Source organism: Chaetodon auriga, chromosome 19 (assembly GCF_051107435.1).
Source record: "Chaetodon auriga isolate fChaAug3 chromosome 19, fChaAug3.hap1, whole genome shotgun sequence".
NCBI classification, from domain to species: Eukaryota; Metazoa; Chordata; class Actinopteri; order Chaetodontiformes; family Chaetodontidae; genus Chaetodon; species Chaetodon auriga.
Window position 1 is genome coordinate 22,026,559 of NC_135092.1, and position 27,400 is coordinate 22,053,958.

A 27,400-nucleotide genomic window follows, 5' to 3' on the forward strand; every position below is an offset into this window, starting at 1 on the left:
CGATGTTAAAGTTATCCAAAACAGAGCTGCTGTGCTCCAGGATGTTATTCTTCACCAGAAGATTTAGGAGGATTAAATTTTGGCGTGTTTTGACGACTTCATTCGGTGAGTGAAGTTTATTTTTCTGTGCTAACGCTAGCTTGAAACGGTGGTAGTTCACGTTCACAGTTGTGACTGTGAATGAAAAAACAAACTGGACAAATGTGTTGTGTGTAACGGAGAATCAGCTCTGTAGATTTTGGGTGATTTTGAAGGACTGAAATGTTAAAACTGTCAAAAGTGTATTATTTGCAGACACAAAGTCAACTTTAGCGCCAGTTTGTGTCTTCCGGGTATGAGCAGCGAAGGTTCGCCATCCAAACCGGAAGCGTTTGAGAAACGTTATAAGTCTTTAAAAATAGGTCAAAAATATTTAATATCTCTCAGCAGATTTAATGTGTTTTCATCCAGATTGTTAGAAAAGTCTTTGAGAGTTGTGGAAATTCAGTAAAGTGTCTTTAAGCACCGTCTGGTTTGTCAAACATGAGTTTTCTTGGAGGAACAGGCTGTTTCCTCTGTGAGCTAACAGAAGCTGCAGCGCCTCGTTTTCTACTCACAGACATGCTTTATTGTGGTGAGACTGATAAAATATCAAAATGTTATTGAAGTTTTTCTGTGTACTCTGAAAACTGACCATTAACTGGGCTTAAACTTTATGGTATGCAGGTTATTTTTTATGGATGAGCTTTGAAAGAGGACGCCTGTCTGACCTTGTTCACGTTCATCGGCTTCAAACCCGTTTCATAAAAAGTATTTACATATACAGAGTATTATTACAGTAGAGTATTTATATTACTTATACTCTCAGCTGTTGTAATGTATATATTGTGTACAACTTTATTAATGTGAACTTTCCAATTTATTTGCCTTCTTATTTTAGTTTTTAATTTGTTCTCTTTTCTTATGTCTTCTTCTGTCTCTTTGCTGCATTAATGAAGTATTTTCTTCTGAAAAAAAAACAAAAAAAACATAGAAAACACATGAACCGTTTCCTGCTCAGTGAAGCTCAATCACAGCAGCGTAAGTCCTGCTAAATGCTCCAAGTCGCCTCAGTCTTTAGGTTCCTGGATTGTTTTCACTCAGATCATCTTTGTTCACGCCAAGGGATGCATGCATCTAATTTATTCTGCTGTCTCGAGGGATAAGAGGATTAGTAACAACATCCCAGCAGGGTTTCACTGGGTGGGCAGCTCCCCCAGTAACCATCTACTGCCCCCCTTCCTTCAAAGGAAACCAGCTTTCAGAGCCATCTAGTGGTGGCTGGTGCTGCCACAGATCAGCTGGTCAGGAGCTGTTTGGCTCATGCTGCCGTGTTTAGCATAGCTCCACCATGTGGTCAGTATGTGCATGTGGATCAGTTTTGATGGACGTCCTGTGTGTTTGTCTCAGCCTGACAGACCGTCGTCCTCTGAGAGCTGCCCCGTCGTCCAAACTCCATCAAAAACACATGAACGAGCCACGCGCCCATGAACACACACGCTGAGATTCTGACTGAGTTCTCCCCCCTCCCGCACACACGCACGCACGCACGCACACACACACACACACACACACACACACACACACACACACACACACGCACACACACCAGCCTGCTGAGGATTTGCTGCTGGTCTTTGTTTCATATCTTTGTGAACTGAGTGTTCTGGTGTTTTTGACGGTTGGACAGGTTAAACAAGAAAAAATCACAGTGGAAATTACAATGAGGGTTTTTTTTTAAACTATATTTAACATTTAACAGATCAAAGAATTGATTAATTTAGAAAATGATTGTAAGATTTACACAAAATAACAACAAAATTAATCATTTGTCACAGCCCAAATATATATGAGACCATCTCATATTTGTGTGTAAAATCATAATCTCTAAACAAAGCTACTGAATAAATGGAGGAAAATCTCCCTTTGAAATGTACTAGAGTACAATTACAAAATACTGCATGGAGACACTAAAGTTGTAGTATCTCTGGAGTTAATGTACACAACTCATAAACCTCACTGGTGTTTGGTCAAAGTAGAAACCTGAGAAAAATATGAATGGATGCTCCACAGAATGAACTCATCACAACCCAACCCCCCAACACACACACACACACACACACACACACACACACACACACACACACACACAGAGTGACACTCCAGCCGCATCTATCACCCAATACTCAGATTGTCTGTGGCGTCACTGAGAGCGGTTTGTTGGTGTTTAGTTGCATCGTTTCGCTCTGTAGATGATAAACAGAACGTTGGTGAAGTTGTTGTTCTGAGCTCTTTGTGCTTCGTTGGCGTTCTTCACTTAGACGTTATAAAAACTCTGAGGTGAACTCTTCATCTTCGTCGCTTCATCTTTCCGTCAGGTAAGGCTTGAACATCCCGGCGCTGTTTATTATAATGCAAAGCTTGACGTCACTGGTCTGTTTGTGTGTGCCTGCTCTGACGTTGATTTGGATGACTGATATCGTGTATGAGAATTAATTTTCCTTCACATTTTGATTGATTGAGTATTGAATGTGAGGGTTGGAGGACAGTTTATTTACATGTGGAAGGTGTCAGGATGGGCTGAGCAGTGGAAAAGCAGAGTTTCCCTCGTAGCCTCACACTTAAAAAAGTGGGAAGCTTTGAATAGATGCACTTTAAAATATCTCTCTGTGCAGGTCATTCAGATGACTTTCATTTATTTTTTCTCAAAAAGATTGAAAACGGTTTGATCACTGAAGTGGACGCTCGGTATCCAAACATCTCTTGACTCTTTTATGAAGCTGTTGTGTGGATGTTACCTGCTGCCTGCTTTGAACTGTACCTCTTTCACTGTATCACCTTTTGAAGTGAGCTCATGGTCATTTTATTATGATTATCATTAGTTTGAAGTTCATTTCTTGCTAAAATATGTAGAAACAGATGTTTCAGCTCCAGCCTCTGCTACCTGTTACAGATCTTTAGATTTTTGTGTTTCTGTGTGTGAACTGCAAATCACCAACTGCTAAAATGCGACAATCTGAGTCTCTTAACATTTATCGATAAGTTGGGCTCATCCCAAGGCAAACTCCGCGGCCGGGGGCTGGACCGAGATCGATGGCTTGTTCCCCTTCTGCTGTGATCAGGTTTGCTGGTGTGAAACCGCGGGCCGCTGCTGGGGCTCAGCCAGAGAAAGTGATGCAGGATCAACGCACCCTCGTTAGAGTTTGTCCAGTACTTTAAGTTACGTGAATCTGAAGGGTGAGAACGAAGTCATGTTCAGTGTGACCCAATGCTGAGGACGCTTAAAACACATTGGCTTGTGCTCATGTGTGCGTGTGCACGACTGCGCTCATGTGACTGTCCTTCACAGTCACTGATCAGGCTTCAGGGACTAGGAAGCAATCACAAATGACATCTATTGATCAGCCTAGAAAACTCCCCCAAACCAGCTACGTCACGAGTGCACAGGAACACTGAGTGATCAGCGCGACACACAACACTTCCAGGAGGATGTCTGGGCGTCACTGGTGCAGAGAAACAGGGAAGTTTGTGCGGCGCTTTGGTTTTCGGCTCAGTAGACTGAAACCTCGTTGATGAGCTTCGATTGATCGCATTCATTCAAAGTGAACTCCTCCCTGAGGGAATTGTGGAAACAGGAAATTGTTACGAACTCAGTGCCAGAAAATAATAAGAATGCACTTTATAATAAATCCTTTCCTAAATGGTGATTACCAGTGGATTTATTCATGGATAAGAAATGATTTACTAATGCTTTATCAGTAAGTTACTCTGGTTCAACTCGTATTTGAGGTCATATCTGTTTATCTGAGCTTGTAAATTAAAATTGCCCACTGTCCATACAGCTGTGATAATACCTGTTTTTGTCTGTTTTTTCATTTTATTGATCAAGCTCACTGACTTAACTTCATTTAAAGGGCCAGTGTGAAGAATTTAGGTGGGTGTATTCTGAGAAAGGGAATATTGATGATTGTGTTTTCATTAGTGTAAAGTCACTTTAAAATAACATTAAGTAAAAGTTTGAAAGGGAGTTTGATGTGAGGGATATTCAGCTGGTTGCAGTTTGCACTCTCACCACTAGATGTCACTAAATCCCACACTCTGGTCCTTTAAGAGGACTTCTGCGCTAAGTTGCAAGAGATACTTTTTTCAGCTCCTGGCGGGTTTTGGTTGGTGTGTGAATATGAAGTAATGCAACGTATCACACATACATAAACTATTTTTACCAAATGTCCAGCAGCAGGTTGGTGGGAATGCTGGGAATTCCAGCAGTGGCCGTTTCCTTTGGCTTCCATGTTTGATCTGCGGTGTGCTCCTGAGGGGCTGCTGGGGTTTTCCATCGAGTTTTCCTCTCGTCATGCATTGATCTGTTGAGGTTGCCGCGGCACATGTGTCGCCCTGTGGCCCAGCAGCTCATATGGTGCAGTAGGAGCCACTGTAAGGCCAGGAGGACCCCCCCCCCCCCGTGAAATATCCACAAACAGACAACCCAGCGTACATCAAAGTGTGGTGTTCTGCTTTATTTCAGGTTTCAGGGTGGCCGTCGTCCATGTGCGTCCATGTCTGTTCAGTAAACCTTCTTGTCTCTGCGTGTCTGTTTCAGGATGGATCATCATGACTGGCAGCGAGGGAGAAGTCGAGGTCACAGGCGCTACGACGATGATGATGGTGAGAAAGCATTTTCTGTGCAAGCAAGGTGGCAAGTGGCAGCTGCTCCTGAGCCCCTGAACGCCTCATGTTAATTAACGGTGTGCCAGTTGGCCTGTTGGACTGGTTTTATTAGCTTTAGCTGTAACTTTGTTTGGGGAAGTTGTGCCACTAAATCACAGCATTAACTAACATGAAGGCTTAAAGCTGAGATTCATTTGGTCACTTGGGAGCAACGTGAGCGCCTGATGAATAGAAGTCCAATATTCACTCTGTTCTGCAGAAACTAAAGTCACATCTTGTCGTCTCACTCTCGGTGAAATCAAGGGACATTTGTGTTGAGTTACTTCAGATCAAAGTGCAGCCTTGGCATGAATATGAGGTCAAAAATCACCACATTATGGTAAACATTTCTCTCTGTTTGTGTTGTAAAGAGGACTTTGACAGCGCTTCACCCGCTGTCACTGTTCTGATCTGAGACCTCCATGTTGTCTCTTCGTCCGTCTCCTCTCAGAGGCCCAGCCGGTCTACATCGGTGTCCCCGTCTCCCACAGACGGAAAAGGCGCAGACATCATTCCTCTGTCAGCGACACCGACCGGGAGGCACGGCACACACATTATGACCACCACACACACCGCGAGCACTCGCACCGGGGATACTACCACGACAGAGACGAGCACTATGAGGACGACGAGGGCGGCACCGAGCATCAGGAGCACGCTGACCCGTCAGGTAAGAGGCTACCTGTGCGCTGCTTTACGAGGACAGAAACCCAGAACAGGTAAAAGTGGAAGAAAAATGCTGTTTGGAAAGGCAAGAGAAGAACCAGAGGAGACACTCAGAATACAGTTTTCATGTAGGGGAAGTAGTAACAGAACATTTATGAAGCACATTGACACTTGCATGGGGACATGTTGCTCCACCCTCCATCGACCCTCCACCCTCAGGACACTTCATTTTCAAAGACCTCGCTGTGCTTGGAGCCAATTTGGTGACGTTGTTCGACCAGGTATGAAGTTCTTAAACGTGTTTTATATCAAGATTCTGCAAATTTGATGTAAAGTATGTTTTATACATTAGTATTTAATTTACATTATTTTGGTAAATTTAAGTAACAAAAATCTGTTATCTGAGGAGCCACTTGGAAGCCAAAAGAGCCGAGCCGTAAGAACCAGCTCTCCTAGAAGAGCCGACAGTACGGTCACTAATTTCTACAACATCTCCACGTGTCATCTTTGGTATAGTTAAGGTTGTGCAAAGATCACGGTTATGTGAAAATGTTAAGGTGTGGTGGTGTTCTCTGTTGTTCACATGAAGAGTGATGGAAGAAGATGAAAGATGAAAGAGAAGAGCCTGAGAGAGAGAGTTCACACTGCCTGCTGTCACACCTCCACACAGCTGACCAACCACAGCGCGAAGCAGGGGCTCGTCTGATTAACGCTTTCACAAGTTACACAATTGGAGTCGACGATGGTCGGACACACGTCTCTCCGTTAGAAAAGGGTGTGTGTGTGTGTGTGTGTGTGCGCGTGCGGCCGTGTGTGTTGTGGATTGGTTCAGATGCAGTGTGTTTGAGGCTCCTCTCGTCAGTGTACAGATCGACGTCAGTGGGCCCACCGCGTCCGTCCAGACTGAAATATCTCAACATGTACTTGAACCCTGGTGACTTTGTTTTCCCGCAGTGCCACTGTGGGTCTTTTGGTGAAATATCTGGACAGCTAGTGTGGATAGACTGCCATGAAATATGGCACAGACATGAATGTTCCCCTCACAGTGAATTGTCATAACTTTTAATGTCGTAAGCATTTTAAATACCTGCAAAACGAACGCCACTCCCATCAACCTCAGCTGCATTTAATGTTCAGTGCTAATTAACATATTTTCATGCCAACTTGAAAAACTAAAATGAACTTGTTTTATCTGCTGAACATCTGCACATGAACGTTGTCGCTGTCAGCATGCTGACGTTTAGCACAAAGCATTGCTGTGTGGAAGTGGAGCCTTACGCAACCGCTAGCATGGCTGCAGCCTCTTAGCCTCATTAATAAACACGTCTGATTGCAGCTTTAAGGACCAAATTCATCCACATCAAACCAATGTGGTGTTTAAGGCGCAGCCAAATGTAAGTGAGAAGCATGTGAGCGGCCTTGATCTGCGCTGTCAGGTGGAGAAGACTGCAGTGTGACTGTGATGAGGAAGACTTTGTTAGTCCATGTATGTGATGAATGTTTGGTCCCACGGGGCCATGAAGTCTGAAGCCTGTAAGCTGATTAGAGCTGAGGAACTCCAGGCTCTGTGTGTGTGTGTGTGTGTGTGTGTGTGTGCGCGCGCACGTTGTTTTTGGTGTTTGGTGTGTGCTTTGTATTTTGTCAGGATTCTTAATGAAGGTGTTCACAAACAGCTGAGGCCTGAGCTGGATGCTTACAGGCGCTGATGCAGGACTCTTGGGCTCATCAGAGCAAGACAGTCGAGCTGGTGAGGACGTTCCTGCTTTCCTTGCATATGCGTGTGTGTGTGTGTGTGTGTGTGTTTGTGAGTACCAGTGTGTGTGCATGGGCTTCTGGGAGGAGAGTACTACAGGGCCCTGTGGTGTGTGTCAACCCTCTTAAAGCCTCTGGCTCTTTGCTGCTTTGGAGATTTCAGTGGATTTCAGCCACAGCTTACAGAAGACCTTTACCGCCTGCTTCAGTGGAGCATTCTGACCGTTTAGATCAGCCACACACCAAATCATACGTGGCTAATTGAAATGACCGAACTGTCTGTGGAGTAAAGAAGTCAGCGCTGAAGCAGCTGAGCCAAACGAGCAGAAAGGACGTATGTCCACTCATGGTGGAGAGCGAGGGGTGGTGAGCTAAGGACACTCAGGAAGCTACAAGCCTCTTTTTCTCCACCCAAAGCAAACCTGAGGATCTCTCTCCAGCTACCTTTGGGCCTTACTCTCTCTGCCCAGAGCATCCAGTGAGTATGCAGGACCCCGGGCCGTCTTTCCCCTCCATTATGGCCTCCCGCTGGACCCTACCTGGCTCCCAAATAGGTAAAAATGGCATAATTAAAGAGAGGAAACCCCTGGAAAAGGAGTCTAGATATGTGGCGTGTTATAGTGAAGTAGCTGGGAAAACGGAAGCAAGGGTCAGCAGATACATGTGAATTAGGTTTTCTTTGTTTTTCTGTTGATCCGCCATTTATAAAAACACGGTTGGTTGTTTAAAGCAGCAGTGGTTTGCTTTGTAGCCACTTTGGGGACAGTGGAAGGAGCTGAAAACACACCATTTACGTATCATAGCATGAAGTTATGTGTTAGCAGCTGTCTGTTGGCACATCCAGCAAACATGGAGCAACATCAGCATTAATTTAGAGTCCGGAAATATTCCAGGCGTGATGTATTTTCCCGTTCAAACTCTAAACACACATCAAACTGGTCAGCAAAGCGCTGATCAGAGAGCTGAGGGCAGAGCTGGGTGATAATTGTTGTTAGAGTTCGTCATTACAGGCAACACCTTCACATCTGGCCTTTTCATCAGTGGACCTTTATGTAACATGTAAAGCAGCAGAGGGGCAGAGCAGGTCTGTGTTTTCCTGATGGCCCACAAATGATCTGAAACAGCGCAAACGTCATGTTATCCCCCTGTGGACTCACACCGGCCGGCTGATCAGAGGTCAGATGCACAGAAGCACACAAACTGTGAACATAAGCGGAGCTCGTAATGTGACCTGACCTGAAGTGATGGAGCAGAGATGATAATGGAAACAGCACTGGGGAACATTTGAATTATACTCCACTCTGTGGTTAACATGGATTACGTAATCGTCCCACATGGAGGCGTTGATTGAGGCTGTAGTCGCCACCGTCACATCAGGCTTTTGACACGCGTTTAAAACTGGAACGTTTAGATCCACGAGTCCGCGTGTTACTGACTCCTGACTTTTTTTAGCTTTTGCATCATAAAGAGGAAAAACAGGAGAGCAGTGACACACACGTTCTCGTGCTGACGGACACACACACAAACAGCCTCCAGGCCTGCTGTTAATGGGGATCGATCGCTCAGAGTAAAGTTAGAACAAGGTGCCGGCTGATCAGATATCAGATAGTCATTAGAGGAGCCGACTCTCGTTCGCTCGTTAGAGAAGGCTAATGGGGATTGGTTTGATTGGATGTGGCTGTTTCTGTTTTCTGGTTGACTGAAACGGTTCTGCAGGCTTGTCTTATTGGCTCAGAGTCTCCGGCACATTTTGTCTAATATGTATTGTTGTGGGATTTAATTCAACAAAGGACTTTTGTCACATGTAATCCACGACTCTCTCGATTCCAGTTTCCATTTTCGCTCTCCACACGATCACATGATAATAATGATAATAAAACAGAAGAAGCCTGACTGCCTCTGTCTCCCAGAAGCAGCAGAACAAATCAACATCCTGATGGTTTGGTTTCTTGAAGAGCTTCACTAATGGAGGACGTAACAGGACGAATGAGTGATGCCGTGAGGCTGCTTTGACAGTCTGCCCTGAGGGTGGTGCTCGTGAGAAAAGGCCATTCGGTCAATGTGATGTTGGTCTGGATGGATGTTGTTGCTTTTCTTTAGCACCAAAGTGTTATAACCACCATAAAAACTGCTGAATCCCAGATTAGCATGCTTGTAGCTCATGTCCATGTCAGGCTGTTTGTAGCGTAGGTCTCTTCTGACGTGGCTAAAATGTGGGTTGAATGTAAATCTGACTCTGTCTCCTGTGTCTTCTCGCTGCAGTGTCCCCTGCAGCGGAGCGGCTGCGCCACATACTGGGGGAGGATGACGGCACCCCGACACCCACAATATTCACTGAGATGGACACACTGCAGCACGAGGGAGGCGAATTAGAGTGGAAAGAGTCTGCAAGGTGCGCACACACGCACACACACACACACACACACACACACACACACCCACACACACACACACTGAGCTTTCATTAGTTTAGGATTTGGGGTCACTTTTGATAGGATTTAGAGGTTGAGGGTTGAGACATCATGGCTGACAGGACTTAAACACAACATGTGATTAAAGCTGTAGGCTAAATTACAGAACAACATCCTGCTGAACAAATCAATCATTCTGTCTGTAAACAGTCAAATAACATCACTTGACTGAATTCCAGAGCTAAACCACATTTTTTCTCGTCTCTGCAGGTGGGTGAAGTTTGAGGAGAAGGTGGAGGAGGGAGGAGAAAGATGGAGCAAGCCTCACGTCTCCACGCTGACCCTCCACAGCCTGTTTGAGCTCAGGACCTGCCTGCAGACAGGAAGCATCCTGCTCGACCTGGAGGGCTACTCGCTGCCGCAGATCGTTGGTGAGTCCAGCAGAGTTTCTAAAGAAAAAAAAAAACTGACCCTCCTTCATTACGTCGCATACTCCATAAGAATCAGTTTGCACTGGTCGAAATTAGTAAAAACACACATAAACTGTCTTTACATTTGTTTGGTAATGCAGCTGCATGCAGAGAACTCATTAGCTGTGCATTGAAGGACCAGTATGGAAGATTTAGTGGCACCTGTTGGCATAATAAGGCTCTTTATATCTGCAGAGGCTGTTCCACGCTGTCCGCCATGTTGTGCCACCACAAAGACTTGATGAAATCTGAGAATTGATTGATCGGCTGAATATCGTTATCCTAAAATCAAGCCGTGTCCAGATTCCATACGACATGCTCACAGTATACAACATGTACTGGACACTAAACGTCATAGAACCCTGTTGTTGCAATTAGTGTACAAGTAATCAATACACAGTTTGAACTGATCGGACGTTATGTAATACACACAGTGCAGGACACCGTGACATTGTCACGCCCACTTACACTTTAAGCATTATTTGATTTGTTGTCCAGAAGCTGAAAACACAATATTAACATATTGTCACTGAGTTGTTGGCCAACGCGTTAGCGGACCGTTCATTATCCACACGTGCAGCAGACGCAGAGCATCGTTAGCGTTCATAGCGCTGTCTGTGTCCTCGTTAATCTGATACCATGATTAGAGTCCAGTGTTCACTCTCTCTGTCTTTGGTCTCCACCAGCGCCTGAGAAAGCGGCTCTTTAGCAGCTAACTGCTCTGCTACGTTCACCAGCTGCTCTCTGCCTCGGTCTGCTGTCTGCTGTTGGTCAGGTGGTGCAGATCAGAGCAGAAAACCAAAACAATGAGGCTCATAACGATGGACGAGCGCCCACAGGACACGCAGACACGTAAATTCACCCGGGCTCTAACTCTTTACTGCAGATGAGATCGTGGATCGGCAGATCTCTGACGGTCTGATTCCTCCGGACCTGAAGGAGAAGATCAGCTTCGTGCTGCTCAGGAAGCACCGTCACCAGACCAAGAAGCCCATCCACCGCTCGCTGGCAGACATCGGCAAGTCCTCCAACGCTGCTTCCAGTGAGTTCGTCCTCACTTTCTGTGTATTTTCAGCTACCAATCAGCAATCAGCAAAGTAACCTAACCGAATGACGTCCTAATGCTTCCTCTGTCTTCTGCCACCTGTTTCACCTTTCCTCATAACATCGCCTCTTCGTCCTCTCATCTTCTGCCGCCGCTCTCTCAGACCGTAGTCCTCAGGCTAATCTGAATCGTAGCACTAGTTCAGCTTCTGGGATCCACCGCTCCACAGAAGACCTACGCTCTCGGCAGTCAAGCAGCCTTGGCCGCCTGCGTGAGTCTGAACACACACACACACACACACACACACACACACACACACACACACACACACACACACACACACACACACACGTTCATGCACCACGGCGTCCTTCTTATGTTTGCTGCTACCTACAAGCCAGTGGTGGAAAGAACTTTCACTCAAGTATTATACTGAAGTACAGTTGTGAGGTACTTTTACTTAAATATTTCCTTTTTATGCTACTTCTGATTCGTAGAATGTACTGCATTTTGACAGGTTTAGTTACTTTGAAGAAGTAAAAGTATGCAGCATTTCACAAGAAAAGCGAAATTAGCAAAAAACAAAGATCATCTGAAAACAGATTTGTGTATCAGAGCTTTTTTTTCTTCCTGTCTGCCTCATTAATCATCTGACAGCCCCTCGGACTCATCTTGGGGGCCCGGCCCCTGGATTTTGGACTTTTACTTCTAATGGAGTACATTGTTGTATTGGTACTTTTACTTCATAGATCTGAGTACTTCCTCCACCACTGAAACACTCAATATTTGCAGCTATTTAATCTCTAAACTTCCACTTTTTTCATGAACTTCTCTGCTTTATTCTGTGTTTTAATCAGCTGATCCCAGCTAACTCCCTTCTACTGCATGATGGGATGTCTTTGTGTGTACATGTACTCACCATGCATACAGTGTGCAGGATATAATGTGTGTTTACCTTAGAGATTTTGCTCCTACTGTGTGCACCTCTGCTGATTTCTTTCGTGAATCTGTGTGGGTGAAGAGGATTATGAAAGGATTTTTTTTTTTTTTTTTTGGGGGGGGGGGCGGGGGGCGGGGGGGGGGGCTCTGTATGGTATTTTCTTTCCCTCCTTTTGTTTGATTTTATTTGTTCCCAAATCTGCTTTGAGCCAAAAAAGGGAAATGAGTCATTAAAAAATAATCCCAGCTGGTGAGGCTCTCACACACACTGTGGACATACTTGAATGCTCTCTCTGTTGCTCTTACAGCCCTTTAATTGGATGGAATTTGCATCCTTACTCAGCTGTTTCTGAGTTCAAATCCACTCAAACACACGGAGACGCCTCTTTCTTCTGGATGCTGGTGACTTTGTGTGCTTTAAATATCAAACGTGTGTGTGGTTCTCTTACAGATCCTGCCCAGAGCCGCAGCATGAATGATATTTCAGACACTCCGAGCACAGACCAGGTAACTGTAGTGTTCAATATTTCATGTGTGTGTGTTTTTGTGGGTTCAGCTTGTACACATTTGCACACACAGTAAGTCGTACTTAGAACTAAGGCTGATGCTGGTCCATATTTACATTCTCTATTACTGTCAGCAAACCTGTGAAAAGACCAAAACCATCAATCTGACCTCCATTGGTTCCTACTAGCCTGTGGATACCCGAGTCGATCCCAGCGGGGGTCGCCCCCGTTTGGACAAAAACTTGCCTGGTGATGTTCGGGTTTTAGGTTTCGCCTACTTGACATGGTGCTCTCAAGTTCTTTCAGCGCTGATGTAGGCGAGGAGAGTCAGCGCAGATGATAACGAAGCAGCTGGTTATATAAAACGTGAAACGTGTGGAGCTCTGATGAGATATGAAGACTTGGACTTCAGCCATGCAGCAGCATATGGACACAGGCTGCAGGATGCAGGCTGAACGAGCTGCGTGACAGCGTAACACAAAGCAACGTGGGCAACATGCATGCAAGAGGGCGAGAGACCGAGTTCCTGCGTGACAGACTCGAACCGTCTCACACACAATAATAACTCCAGTAATGAATCCACAGTTGGTGCTGCAGTGAGTGTGTGTTGCGGCAGGACGGTGTGTGTGAGGAGCTCAGAGGAAGAAGATCCACACAAGACGTGTTGGACGGTTTTCTTTGTAGCGCAGGTTTCCCTCCATAAATGTATTGTTTCCAAACCCCAGATGAGATTACCCAGATGACATCACTATGACCTCATCAGGGTCATTTTCTTGGACAGAGCTGCCGCAGAGGACATGCAGCTGTTTTCAGATGTGCTGTGGAACGACCTTTGACCTCACATGTTCTGCAGTCCGTCGTGTCCGCACACACACTGTTCACTGTCAGTGTGTGAGCTGCTTTGATTTGTCGTCAGATAATCTCCTGTCGCCTGTGAGGACAGTAACAATGGATTACTTCTGATCCACACAGTTAAGACACTTTTCTGAGTGTGTGTTTTGTTTTGTTGCTGTGTTTGTGTTTTACGAGAAGCTGAGCCTGGTTTTATGAGAGGGTTTACAGAGTTGTCAGAACGACTTAATTCCTCTAATCCACACAGCCTGGAAGCTGAGGTGGGACATTTTTGTTAAATTGTGTTTGTGTGTACCTGCTTGTGTGATGATTGTGTGTGTGTGTGTGTGTGTGTGTGTGCGCACATTTTTAAGCCTCTTCTTCTGAGCTTAATTGTTTGAGCCTCTCCCCAAAAAGTACGGCAGTGAGGAACATTACAGTTTTAGTCAGTAATTGTGTGTGTGTGCGTGCGAGTGCGTGCGTGTGTGTGTGAATATCTTGAGAAGAACTTCAAAGCAAGCGAGAAACGAAGTCATGCATGTGACCCCTGACTGTGCTTTAATTATTGGTTCACAGAAGCCGGCGCAGCACCTCCAGCTTTCTTTGATCAGACCAATATTCACGCTCACACAGTGAAGCACATGACGTCACGTAGAGCCTGCAAGAGGAGTAACAACCACTAAACCTGCTGTAATGGAGCTGCAGATGGAAACCAAAGCGAGTAGATTATTGTGAAATTAGTTCGTAGTACGAGAGATTGAAATGTCTTGTTTACGGTTTCTTAGGGCCGAGATGTTCAGAGAGAGCGACGGAGGACCAGTTGGTGAATTGACTCTGAAAGCAGCATTAACAGATTATGAAGAGATTTTAATTTAAGCAGCCACCACTCCACTGCCACGTGCTTCCCTGGTCCGGGGGGTGTATATACCTCAAACTGTGGAAAATACAGCCGCTGTCACAGCGAGGTCAGGCTGGAATGCTTGTGAAGAAAAACACTTAGTGAGATGGATGAAAATTCAGGTCAGAAGTTTGTGAAGTCAATGTAAAGCCTGGCTGGAGGCTGGTGTGACGAAGGTCTTCAACAGGCTCTGTGTCAAAGCAGAAAGATGTTTTATGTCACCAGAGCTCAGTCTTCTAACTGACCTGGATGTGATTGTTATGTGAATGCAGAATATGTCCGGTGTTGGTGTCCAGGCTCTCATCCTGTCACTGAAAGCAGGAAGTTCCCCCCTCGAGGAACGTAGACTCAGAGCCTGCAGGTGACCCTGGGGTGGAGGTGCAGCTTGTGAAGTGCTGTATGACCAGTAGGTGGCAGCAAATGATAGTAGCTCTGTTTCCCTGTTGTCAGACGGTCGTGGCTTTTCATGTCGAAGTCAAAAATCCTATATGTCATTTTCTGGAAAGACTGAACTGCTGTAACTAGTGAAGAGTGAAGGCCAGCTGGCCGCGGCAGACGTACGCAGCAGGGGGAGGTCATCTGCAGCGCAGCGTGCCTCAGATCTGTGATTTCCACTCATGCTCTCCCTCCCGCTGCCTCTTTCTGCTCCTCTCCTCTGCCAGCTGAAGAATAAGTTCATGAAGAAGATCCCTCGCGATGCCGAAGCATCCAACGTCCTGATTGGTGAGGTGGATTTTCTGGACAAGCCTTTCGTCTCCTTTGTGCGTTTGGCTCAGGCCACGACTCTGGGAGGCCTCACCGAGGTCCCTGTGCCGACAAGGTGGGTGTCTCTCATGTCCCCCTTTTTGTCTCTCTCCAGAGTCCTTGCATTATCAGCCTCTTCACTTTCTGCTCCAACAGGTTTCTCTTCATTCTGCTGGGTCCTCATGGCAAAACCAAGTCCTACAATGAGATTGGCAGAGCCATTGCTACGCTCATGGTGGATGATGTAAGTGACTGGCACTGTCCCGCCCTGGTGGACACACACCTACACACCTGGCATCCGTCACTTTGACTTTATGTCCTTCTTTCCTGTCAGCTGTTCAGTGATGTCGCCTATAAAGCCAGGGACCGTGAAGACCTGATCGCTGGTGTTGATGAGTTTCTGGATGAGGTGATTGTTCTGCCTCCAGGGGAATGGGACCCAAAAATACGCATCGAGCCTCCAAAGAAGGTTCCATCGGCGGAAATGAGGCACGCACATTTGTAATCCTTAAGATTTGTGTGTGTGTGTGTGTGTGTGTGTGTGTGTGTGTGTGTGTGTTGTGTTTCGCCAGTTAAATGCTTTCAATGTGAAGCTGCAGCGGTAGGAAATATTCACGTAGCAGTAACATAATAAAGTATTTTTAAGGGAATGTCGAGCTGCTGCTGTGGCTGAAGGGAGTCCTCTAAGAGCGGTGAACCAAAACAGTATTTGTGGCTGCACAGCTCCTCGTATGAAGCCGAGGGCGGCTGCAGACTGAGCTGATCGTTCTCTGTGGGTTCATGTGGACGTGTCTCCAGACGGCCTGTCCTAACCCTGACGCCCTGTTTGGTTTCCGTGTTCACCGCAGGAAGTCGGTGCTGAACCTGAACGAGCTGGGTCAGATGAACGGCTCGGCCGGCGGGGCGGCTGCAGGAGAGGACGAGGAGCTTCCAGCTCCGCATGAGCTGGGAGAGGAGCTGAAGTTCACTGGGAGGTATGAGAGCACCGGAGAGGACCGTATGTCCCAGGGTCCAGTCCCATCCTGGTTCTGTGGTCTGAACCATGTGCTCAACTTGTTTTAAAGGGTCGGAGGTGGATTGTGGCTGGACATCAAAAGGAAGATCCCGTGGTATTGCAGCGACATCTACGACGGCTTCCATATCCAGTCCATCTCTGCTGTGCTCTTCATCTACCTGGGCTGCATCACCAATGCCATCACCTTCGGGGGGCTTCTAGGGGACGCTACCGAAAATTACCAGGTCTTCATGATGACGGCAGCATGCTGAACCCACCCAGAAACCATCCGTCTGACCACGAGTTAGCTGACGTCTCTGTCTCTCTCTCTCTTTTCCAAGGGAGTGATGGAGAGTTTCCTCGGCACTGCTTTGGCAGGGACTGTCTTCTGTATGTTTGGTGGGCAGCCCCTCATCATCCTCAGTTCAACAGGACCCATTCTCATCTTTGAGAAGCTGCTTTATGAATTCAGCAAGTAAGACCAACACAAGCGACAGGCACACAGATGTGTTGAGTGCAGATAGCCAGGTGAGAGGTGACGTCCTCACGCTGTGTCTCCACAGGAGCAGCGGCATCGACTACATGGAGCTGCGTCTGTGGATCGGCCTTCACTCCTGTCTGCAGTGTTTCCTGCTGGTCATCTCAGACGCCAGCTACATTATCAAGTACATGACCCGCTTCACCGAGGAGGGCTTCTCCAGCCTGATCTCCTTCATATTCATCTCCGACGCCATCAAGAAGATGGTAGGTAGCACGTTGTCCTGTGAAACGGACGGACGCGGCGCAGCAGTGCAACCTGATCAAACCGGTTTGTCCTTCAGGTAGGAGCCTTGAAGTATTACCCAATCAACCGCGGCTTCAAGCCCGACTACATCACGGCCTATAAGTGTGAATGCGTCGCCCCGGACCAGGGTGAGTCTTCAAACTCTTTTTTTAAATTTCCGTACATGTTTTTTCTGAGTGCTTTGAGGAAATATTCTATATTTTGCTCATCTAAAATATTTTTTTATTTTTTATTTGGCCAGTGAAATATTTAGAGATGGACTGACAGATGGTAGCTGCCATACTTCAGAGAATCTTTTTGTGTGTACATGAAGTACAGATCTGGAGTATTTTTGAACTTGAACCAGGCTAGCAGTTTCCCCCTGCTTCCAGTCTTTATGCTAAGCTAGGCTAACCGTGTCGAGGATGTGATATCAATCTTCTCTTTTCAGTCTTGGAAAGAACTGAGCTATTCTTCTACTGCTAATCTGACCTGACGTGACCTGACGTGTGTCGGTTTATCATCATCAGTATAATTAAGAAATGACTGAACGCTTGCAAAGTGTTAGCAGGACGACTTAATGTCTTCATGTCCACATACGTTCTGCGTGTTCATTCAGGAGATGTTTCAGTGTGACGCAGATGTTTGCTCTTTGCTCTGTGATGATTTGTGTGTCCTCTCTGTTTCTGCCTCGTTTTTGGATGCTTTCTGACAAAGTGAGTATGCACCTGTAGACCCGAGAAGTGACTGAATTAGAGGAATACACCAAAAACCTTTTTACATCCTCTGACTGTAGACTTCAAAGGCGGCTCTGAGAAGTTTAAAGCTCCTCAAAAGTTGGTTTTAAGTCTTAAGTAGCTTTTTTACCAAATAAGCAGCAGTCAAATTTAAATTTTTAAGAGTTTAAATGTCAAAAATTGACTTCCCCACAAATGTCAGCAGATTTTGTGTAAAGTGCTGCTGTGATTGGTGCTCGTGTGACGCACCTTTTCCAACTGAGTCCCACCCACTTCAGACCAGAGAGACAAAAAAAAAAAACTTATTGTAGTTGACACTTGCTAAGCTCATGATTTTCTCCTGATGTTTTCTGTGTTTAATTCTCATCAAACACTGTGCTGTTTTTTTTTTTTAATGCCATGTTACCCATCATTCACTGGGTTTCCTCTGTTTCCCTGTCTGTGCTCTCCAGCATCTGTGCTGGGCTTGAATGTTTCAGCTCCGCTCGCAGATGATAACATGACTGTGCTGGTAAGTGACAAACAGACATGGATCCTTCCTGCTCCCCTTTGTGAAGCTGTTTGAGGTTTATACTCTAAATGTTGTGATCTCAGAAATCTGGACCGTACTTATCAAACATCTCAGGACAGGAAATCAGCCCCAACTGGCCAAAAATTCTGCCAGCGATGTTTAGGAGTGCTGCAGAGGCGTCCTGACCTAAACAAGATGGCGTTTGAATGTTTGAATGGCAGAGAAGCTACAGGACGCCACCATGATCTTTGTTTTGTGGCTCTGAATTCTCCCCCTCAGAGTAATCCTCTGCTTCAGGTCACTGTGTGAAATTCAAGCTCAGCTGGTCAGCTCGTCCTTTTAGAGACACGTCTTTGTAAAGAGTGGACGTTACAGAGCGCCGTGGCTCCTGTTTCCATGTTCTGTATCCTCTTTTCGTCTGTTATCGCTTGTCTTTTCTCTCTTTCGTGCCCTCTCCTTCTCCACCCCTGAACCCCTCCTTCGGTTTTCGCCCCTCTCCTCCCGCTGTCCTCCTCCCTCGTTCTGTCTCTAGTTTAACCTGACAGACATGGACTGGAGTCAGCTGAGTAAGAAGGAGTGTGTGAAGTACGGTGGGATGCTGGTGGGGAGCTCCTGTAAGTATGTTCCTGACCTGGCCCTCATGTCCTTCATCCTCTTCTTTGGCACCTACTCCATGACTGTTTCTCTCAAGAAGTTCAAGTTCAGCCGCTACTTCCCGACAAAGGTGAGACAGCAGAAAAGATCCAAAGACGTTCATTGTTTTCCCACCGAGGCTTTAGTGCTGTTACAAGCTGCTCCCACCTGCAAGACGCAAACCTGCATGTGAAACGCTACGTTCATGTAATACAGAGGGTGTTTGTCAAAGCATGAAAGGTCAAAGTTAAAGGAGGCGGTGGCCAAATCCTGTAGTTTTCTTATCGTCAGCAAAGAACAAACCAGCTGTACTCCAAACATTCATCAGCTTTCTTTTAAACACACTGGTACTCTGTTACAACACACACGTGTGGAAAAAAACATCCTTTGCTCATCAGCAAAACAGCATCAGGTACATATTCATTATCATATTAACGGCTCTGCCAGGCCACCGATGCTTTGAGCTAAATGCTAACAGCATGCAAACGTGCCCACAGTGACGACGCTAACATGCTGATGTTTGGCAGATATAACGTTTGGTTTATATCTGATATCTAATTAACACTAAATACAAAGTACACAGTCGCACACATCACAGTCACACTGTGGACCATGAGCCCGACACGTCAGCACCTCCTTATCCACACCACCTCCTCCTCTCCCATGTTCTCCTCTGCTCTCCCTGAATGTGCTGCAGCTCCGTAAACTCATCAGTGACTTTGCCATCATCATTTCCATCCTGCTCTTCTGTGGACTGGACTGTCTCCTGGAGCTGGACACCCCCAAACTGCACGTGCCCACTAAGCTCAAGGTCCACTCCTCCCTGAATACCACTTTCCTCCCTCCCACCTTCTTTACGTCTGATTGGCTGCAGTTTTTATACATTTCTGATGAGTCACTTGATTTTGTGTGGATCTGTCAGAGTAATAATTCTTTCTTCTTCTTCTTCTTTCTGTCTTCTTTTCCTCGTTTGCACCGTTTTCTTGTCTTTGTGGATGTTTGTCTCCCCTCCCTGCTGTGATACTACACATCTTTATGATCCTCCCTCTGTGTGTGTGTGTGTGTGTGAACGTATAGCTGAGGAAGCTAATCAGTGACTTTTCCATCTTCTTGTCAATCATGAGCTTTGTGGGTCTGGATATGTTGATGGGGTTAGACACGCCCAAACTAATCGTTCCAACTGAGTTCAAGGTATTTGATTTCTCACTGACGTGTGTGTTTGAGTGTGTGTGTATTTCTACCATAAAGCATGTGTATCTGTTTCTGTGTGCGTGCCAGCTCCTGTACTCGCACTCACTTGTGAACTCCTGCTCAGTGCCTTCCAGTGTCACCATCGTCAGTGCAGATAGAAGCATTTGATTGTCTGAAATCCGTGTGTGTGTTCAGCCCACGCGCTCCGATCGCGGCTGGCTGGTGATGCCGTTCGGTAAGAACCCCTGGTGGTGGTATCTGGCCAGCTCCGTTCCCGCTCTCCTGGTCACCATCCTCATCTTCATGGACCAACAGATCAGCGCCGTCATCGTCAACCGCAAAGAAAACAAGCTGAAGGTTTGGAGACACGGACGAGGCCGAGCTTAAAACCCATTTTAAATTCACCAAAGCAGTCGTGACCCACCAGCATGCTGGTCATTAACGCCTTAACTTATTCTGACTGATGTGAAGGCCCTCAGAGGTCCTCTACACAAATCAATGGTGGATTCTGTTGATGTCATCTAATTCTATTGAACAGGATGATGTAAACCTCAAATTCAGACCTGAAGTCAGATCCATGTGGAACTGGAGCCTCATTTTATCTCCCACAGTTTGACACAAGTGGATGCAGAGACGCCCCGAAACACCTGTTTGTGTATCGATACTTGTGAAGTGCAGTTTTACCTTTTTTTCTGCATCAGAGCGGCTCAGCTCTGTATTCTCACGTGGAAACAGACTTTACAAAGTGCTTCACAATTCAGGATGTAATTAAAACTCATTAAAGGGGAAGTTATGGCTCAAAATGTTTAAAATTTGTCACTCATTAATAATTGAAAATGGAGCCTCTAAAAGCTCCTTTGACATTTGACAGAACGCTGTTCAGACTGCAAAGTGATTCATAAATAGTCTGTAAAATCAGCAAACAATCGTTTTTTACATGAATGCATCATTTACACATCTGGTTCCTGCAGTTTGATTTCTAGAAAATACATGTAAATGTCCATACTGGTCCCAGAGAGTCACTTTAGGCCTGAGTGACTTCTGGCCTCCTGTCGTCCTGCAGAAAGGCTGTGGCTACCACCTGGACCTGTTCTGGGTGGGGGTCCTGATGGCCGTGTGCTCCTTCATGGGTCTGCCCTGGTACGTCGCGGCCACCGTCATCTCCATCGCACACATCGACTCTCTGAAGATGGAGAGCGAGAGCAGCGCTCCCGGAGAGCAGCCGCAGTTCCTCGGAGTCAGGTGAGGCCCTCCTGACGCTGTGTGCGTGCGTGTGTGTGTGCGTGCGTGTGATTTGCCGCTCTAAGCGTCTGATACTGACTGACTGTTCGTGTGCAGGGAGCAGCGCTTGACGGGGATCCTGGTGTTCGTTCTGACCGGACTCTCCGTCTTCCTCGCTCCTATTCTCCAGGTGAGTTAATTGATGCGTGAAGATTTCGTGACGTTTCTGTTCTGATTGACGTCACACTTCCTCTGATGTCCTGTTTTACCTGCTGCTCTTTAACTCAGTTCATCCCCATGCCGGTCCTGTATGGAGTGTTCCTTTACATGGGCGTGGCCTCACTGAGCGGCATCCAGGTAGATCAGAGAAGGTGTTCACAGGTTTACAGTCACACTGACGTTTGTGGAGAACCTGAGAACCTGTTCTGCGTCCTTCTCTTCAGTTCTGGGAGCGGATCAAGTTGTATCTGATGCCTCTCAAACACCAGCCGGACTTCTCCTTCCTGCGTCACGTCCCTCTGAGACGCGTCCACCTTTTCACCCTCGTCCAGATCGTCTGTCTGGCCGTCCTCTGGATCCTGAAGTCCACCTTCCTGGCCATCATCTTCCCAGTAATGGTGAGCCTGGTTCCTTTCATCGGGGTGTGGGATGTGTTGAGTTTATTACCACATTTGGTGGTCACCTTCTTTTGAATGAGAGATGCTGCTGTAGAAAAGCCAGCGTTGCGTTTGCAGACTCCGATCTCTCCGCTGTGTGTAGATTCTGGGTCTGATGGTGGTTCGGAAGCTGCTGGATCTGATCTTCTCACAGCACGACTTGGCCTGGCTGGACGACATCCTGCCGGACAAAGACAAGAAGAAGAAGGAGGATGACAAGAAGAAGAAGAAGGAGAAGAAGGCGGCGGAGCCGGAGAGCGACGAGGAGGTGAGGGAAAAGTGGGCCGAGGTGAAATTTGAGGAGCCTCAGATTCTTCAGCGGCTCTGTCTTCTTGAATTGAAACGTGCGTCTCTCCATCTGTTGTTTCTGTCGTTCCTGGGTTTGTTCTCTCTGACTAATACTGTGCGTTTCTCCTCTCTGTCCCACAGTGTTGCTGAAAAGGCACTGTACCACACTTACTACAGTCTTTTTGTCTGTCCGTCCTCCCTTCAGTGCATCTGTCCACCTGTCCCACTGTGTCCCAACACTTTAGAAGCTGTAACTGTTAGCATCTGTGTTAGCATCATGTCCTTCTTCTGTTTTCTCACCTGAACTCCACTGAAGGATCAGACTTGTGCTATTCTAGATTTTTGTTAACAATCGAAAAAAACAAAATGAACCATGTTTGAAGGTCCGGTCACACCAGGAAGTGAGATGAATCCTCATGATGTAGCGACTTCTCGCACAGCTAATTTTAGCTGACGTGCTAACATGCTAACAACAGTGAAAGCAGAACTTCCAGCAGCAAGAAAACCTCATTCAGAATCCCATTGACTTTTCCATCAATCAATAACTAAAAATACAGCCCAGAAACAGACTTTAAACAGTTAGTTATGTGTTTCAAGTCACATATTTAGAGAAGGACTTTTTAGTTTTTAATCGCCTTTAATAACGAGTGTTTCCCATAATCCCACGCACCATCACGGTTGAATGAAGCTTCTTCGGTTTGCTTCGCAGTGGCGTTTCGTTTTTGGATTGTTTGCGCGTCCTTAACTCAGTGAAGACTTACAGAGGAGGGAAGAAATCTCTCCGAGCTAACTGACTGTCAGTTAGCAGCGAGGAGGCTAACGGGACGAACGCCACAGTTTATTCAAAAGACACGTTTGTACCGAACTGTCTGGAAACAGATTTATTCTCTGACAGAGGAGGCCGAATGTGGACGTCCAATCAGAGATCAGCGCTGTCTGGACAGATTCGCGTGTCAAAGGTCACCAAAGCTGAACTCACTTCACTTTCTTAGATGCTGCTGTGGCCGAGCTTTTACTCTCTGAGTCCTACAAACAGCATCTGTTGGGACTATTTTCAGCGGCGGATGAATCCGCGTGTGTGTGCCAGAATAACGATGGAAGAAAATCATATTTTTTGACAAAAATCTAGAATCGATCAAGTCTTTTCCTGTGAAATCCAGTTTGTCCTGCATGCCGACCGCTTGCTGTTTGTGTCACTCAGCCCAACAGCTCTGCCCCCCCTCCGGTGAAGATTCCCATGGAGGCCATAGAGCCCCTCACAGAGCCAGACCCCGCTCACGTTAACCCCCCCACCCAAAGCCAGACCTCTGAGTGTGAGTACGCCACCCTTCCCTCCAGCTGTGGTCATGTTTGAATGTCTGAATGTGACGGGCGGAGCGCTGACGGAGCTTTGGGTCGATGGATTTCACACTGGCTACTTTCACATGTGCACCGCGATTCAACACCTCAGTCCAATTTCCCAACGTAGAGTTCTTTTTCCAGATATGTCATTATGAATGTTCACTCATGGCCACTTTATTAGGGACCCTTCTACAGTCTAATGCATCAGTCTGAATTAATCACATGGGTATTACTGAGGTCATAGTTCACTGAACTGCGTCACACTGAGAGATGTTTCTGAAGCTTGTTGCTGTTTAAGTGCACCAACATAAAACAAAACCGTCATTAAATTAACCCCAAAACATTTCGTTTAATCAGCACGTTGTCCCGTCCAAACTGGAGGAAATTCAACCAGAAAATCTGTTTCTAGACCAAAAACCATAAGAAAATACATGTTCTATCAAAATAAAAGTGCAACACAAGTAAACGTTTGACATTCCAGTTTATTTGCCGTCAGACTCCAGATGTGTTTCTGCATCTGCTGCTCTTTGATTTTATACTTTTAAACTTTAAGTCAGTGCATGGCTGAAGTGCAGACTTAAAATCTTATCACTTCTACGGTTTCATTACAAACTAAAACACACTTCTGCTGAAAAAACACCAATAATATGGAAAATAAAGTCGTACTATTCTAAGTCATAATTGTAAGTCAAAAACAGCCACTGTCTTACAGTCAGCACGTGATGTCAGTGTGTTGTTCGCTACGCGTTTTACACGATTCACGGCTGCTTCCAAAGAGCCTGCGTTAGCTAATTTATGCTAATGTGTGTGAAGAACAACTTTGCAAAGTTCTCCACGACCCTCATTTTAACTGCTCTTCTGATATCTCTCTTCTAAAATAACAGACAAGAGTTACGACTTTATTGTGCGAAAACTTCAACTTTGGACTTTTTATTGTAATATTATGACACTTTTTTTCTTATGACAGACGACTTTATTGTCATAAATGTACAACTTAAATCTGGAAACCTTGGATTTTTGTTTCTCGATGTGGCCCTAAAACTCCGTCGTAGATAATCGCTGCAGGTGGAGCAGGTGGAGCTCTTAGAGTGGCAGCGCCCTCCAGTGTTCAGACTGAGAAGTGCGACAACTGCACCAGTGGTCGCTCAGGATGTTCTGTCCGTGTCGTGCAGCTCTGGAGGTTTGAGACAAAGCTCGCAGAGACGCTCCGGCTTCATCTGCTCAGATTATTTCCTAAACGGCAAATAATCCCATTTTCTGAGGTGCCTGTGAACGTAGCCACTGGGTTTACTGTATCACAGATGTTTGACAGTTAAAGGTCAGAGGTCAGATCTTTGCTCTGGACCTCTGAAGATGTTGTTATCGTGTGAAGGTCATTGCAGCAGATTCTTCATCTTTATCATCTCTGTGTTTGTGTTTGTGCTCGACTCGTGTTCACTGGCTTGTGTACGCTTGTTCTGTTTTGTGCATGTGTGCGTGTGCATGTGTGTGTGTTTCCTTACAGGAGATGAACCCGTACTCGACCGTCACGTCCGATCAAAACGAGTTAGACCGCAGGTACTGTGTGCTGAAACTGCACGTGCCCTACAGCGATCTGCTGCACACAAACGCCGGCTGGGACAACAACACTGCCCCCTTCAGACACCCCGACACAGCGTAGCCACAACACACACACACACACACATTTTGAGCTTGTATTTATGTGTATGTTGGAGATGATTGTAGACATTTAACGTGGAGTGTTTCCACTCTGCAGCCGTGCACAGTAGAGATTATATAGCAAACGATTCTTTGCTCTTGCGTAAGGTTTTGTGCACAGAGCAGGTGTGAAACTGTCTTTTGAATATGCAGTAAATTCTCTGTGTTCTGTAGATCAGCGGTTTTCAAGGCTGACACTGTGAGGCCCCCCTTAGACCAAATCCAGACCCTCCATAGCCCGATTTAGCAAATTAGCTCCGTTAGCAGTCTGCTGAGCTAGCTGTTAGCAGCTCCTGTTAGCAGCGATCTCATGATGTTCAGAGAAGCAGATTTATGGATGTTTATTCGTGACGGATGTTGGAGGTAAAGATGTTTTGTTAAGCGTACGTCACCCTGAATCTAAAAACGTGTATCGTGTCTGCCTGAGTTATGATGCAGACTACCCACAATGACCCAGCTCACCTTCATCTCCTCTATGAGCTGCTGGTTTTTAGGACGCCCGCATGAGTCCGGCCCTTTCACCTCCTCTCCTCGACCCCCCGCCGGGGAGGCGCCTCACAGCTTGAAAACCTCTGCTCTAAACTCTGTCCTTCCACTGAAAACGCTTCCTGTAGTCTGTTTCTGTATTTTAATCTTAGTTTCTGGCATATCTAGACGGGCTGTTTCAGCACTCTCTGTCATGATGCTCGCCGTCTGTGCTAAAACAGCGAATCAGATGTTTCCAGTTTCCTGCTCTTCCTGTGAGCCTGAATGCAGCTTTCAGGGTTGAACCATCTGTCAGTTAGTTAATATTCATGCTGTAGCTGTGCTGTTAGCTGTGAGAGGAGGAAATGTAAAGCATGCCGTCACATTTGGTCTTTCCAGCATCAGTTGGGAGAGAAAAACGAGCATTTTGGATGTTTCAGAGCTTTTTTGTGATGCCTGTTGAAAATGTTTCACACACTTCTAGTACTAGTCCGTCCCCTCGTCCCACTGCTTCATCTTAAACGTGTTGTTTTTAACATGAGCTCTGGTTGGCGTGCAGGTGTGTCTCTGTGAGGACAGACAGCAGTGAGACAGACGGTCGGAGCTTTGAGCTGTGAAACACTTTCAACAAACCAACTGGTGGATGAATTAGATGAATCTTTTTAACCTCCTTCCTGTTAAGCTGCGTCACTGCTGAGGGGATTCATCATGGCAGGATTTTGGTTGTTTCTTTAGAAAAGTTTCTCATTTCCCTCCAGCTTTAGTCGTATCTGTTTGAAGAACAGCGCCCCCTGCAGAGCAGCTTTGAGGCTGTTAGTCCGTCAACAGAAATCAAAGTGTTGTTTTTCAGGCAACACGCTGCACCTTCAACGGTGAAAGACAAACAGGAACATTCCCATTTTTCAGCGAGTGCTGCTGTTGTGTGTATTTCTGAGCGTGTTTGTGTGAAACACAGTTTCCAGTTAATGAAGAACATCCAGCTAAACTAAAGCGGTCTGATAACAGCAGCCTGTTAATCCTCCTGTTTGAAGGTCATCATGTTCATTAATGCAGCTGGCTGTACCTAATAAACTGGAAACTGCGTGTGTGTGAGATGAGTTGAAGTGTAACCTGGCCGGTTCCACCACTGTTCCTCAGCATCACTCTGCACCTGAAGATCTCCTGCCCCCCCTCACCTGCCCACTCCCAGACGAGCCTCGCCCCCGGGGACCCTCCGTCGCTCCTGCCTCCGCGCCAGCCCGTGCCCCAGGTCAGCATCCAGGTGGAGTCAGACTACGAGGAGTCTGGCCTCTACTCCACACACCTGCGCCACCTTTACCCCCCTCGTGACCTGCCTCCACCTGGAGTTCACCGAGACTTTCGCCGAAAACTGCACGCTCACTTTGCTGACTCGTGTGCTGAGACCATTCTGTAGGTGTTGGAAGGTGGAGGTCACTGCTGTCATCTTCTAACACACACACACACACAGAGGGAAGGTGCAAAGTGTTGCATACTGATCAGAATGTGCGATTCCTCCGTGTGTCAGTTTAAACTGGTTTTAGATCCTGATCAGCAGAGCTCCTCACTCTCACGTCTTAAAGTCAGTGTATCACACAGCGCTCAGGTTTCAGCCCTGAAACACAAACCAGCTTCCTGTAGAAACAAATAGCTTAAAGAAACAACCAAAATATGTTAATACATGCATGATCCCACTCGGAGCTTGTTAGCATCTGTACTGTTGCTCATGTTCACTTTTTTTTTCTTGTGCATGTAAAGAACAGTACAGCAGAAGGTGATTTACATTGTTTCTGCATTATGGATGTGAAACTAATAAAACTGCATTTAAAATCTGTTCATGCTGACCTGTCCTGACATCTCCTGCATCATATTAAAATAGTACTTTGACTAAATGAACTTTGTAGAACTAATGTCTGTG

General features: G+C 46.3%; 1 protein-coding gene across 10 annotated transcripts; it reads left to right on the plus strand.

Annotated features, from left to right (window-relative positions):
* On the plus strand, positions 1–27,374 carry slc4a5b (solute carrier family 4 member 5b). Of its 10 annotated transcripts, XR_013079201.1 has the most exons (28): positions 2,231–2,396; positions 4,619–4,683; positions 5,177–5,395; positions 9,406–9,535; positions 9,825–9,985; positions 10,911–11,066; positions 11,233–11,340; positions 12,460–12,515; positions 14,906–15,063; positions 15,144–15,231; positions 15,322–15,476; positions 15,836–15,961; positions 16,052–16,226; positions 16,323–16,456; positions 16,545–16,725; positions 16,803–16,893; positions 17,934–17,992; positions 18,525–18,716; positions 19,703–19,816; positions 20,012–20,173; positions 20,880–21,058; positions 21,155–21,227; positions 21,326–21,394; positions 21,481–21,654; positions 21,797–21,961; positions 23,183–23,294; positions 24,827–24,879; positions 26,623–26,694. XR_013079201.1 is itself a non-coding variant. In XM_076757607.1 (27 exons), exons 2-27 carry the CDS (start codon positions 4,620–4,622, stop codon positions 26,897–26,899), a joined length of 3,519 nt encoding a protein of 1,172 aa, XP_076613722.1. In that variant the 5' UTR covers positions 1–105; position 4,619; the 3' UTR covers positions 26,900–27,374. The 10 variants fall into 10 exon arrangements, 9 of the variants coding, with proteins under 9 accessions (XP_076613722.1, XP_076613723.1, XP_076613720.1 ...); XM_076757607.1 differs by lacking the exons at positions 2,231–2,396; positions 23,183–23,294 and adding an exon at positions 1–105 and having other exon boundaries at positions 26,623–27,374; XM_076757608.1 differs by lacking the exons at positions 19,703–19,816; positions 23,183–23,294 and adding an exon at positions 19,323–19,436 and having other exon boundaries at positions 26,623–27,374.
* Positions 27,375–27,400: the final 26 nt, after the last annotated feature.

Bases quoted from the DNA above. Each gene is read 5' to 3' on its own strand.
- slc4a5b (XM_076757607.1), top strand. From the start codon at position 4,620: ATGGATCATCATGACTGGCAGCGAGGGAGAAGTCGAGGTCACAGGCGC. The intron at 15,477-15,835 runs GCACGCACATTT...TGTTCACCGCAG, and splicing joins GTTCCATCGGCGGAAATGAG to GAAGTCGGTGCTGAACCTGA. The intron at 20,174-20,879 runs GTTTGGAGACAC...GTCGTCCTGCAG, and splicing joins GCAAAGAAAACAAGCTGAAG to AAAGGCTGTGGCTACCACCT.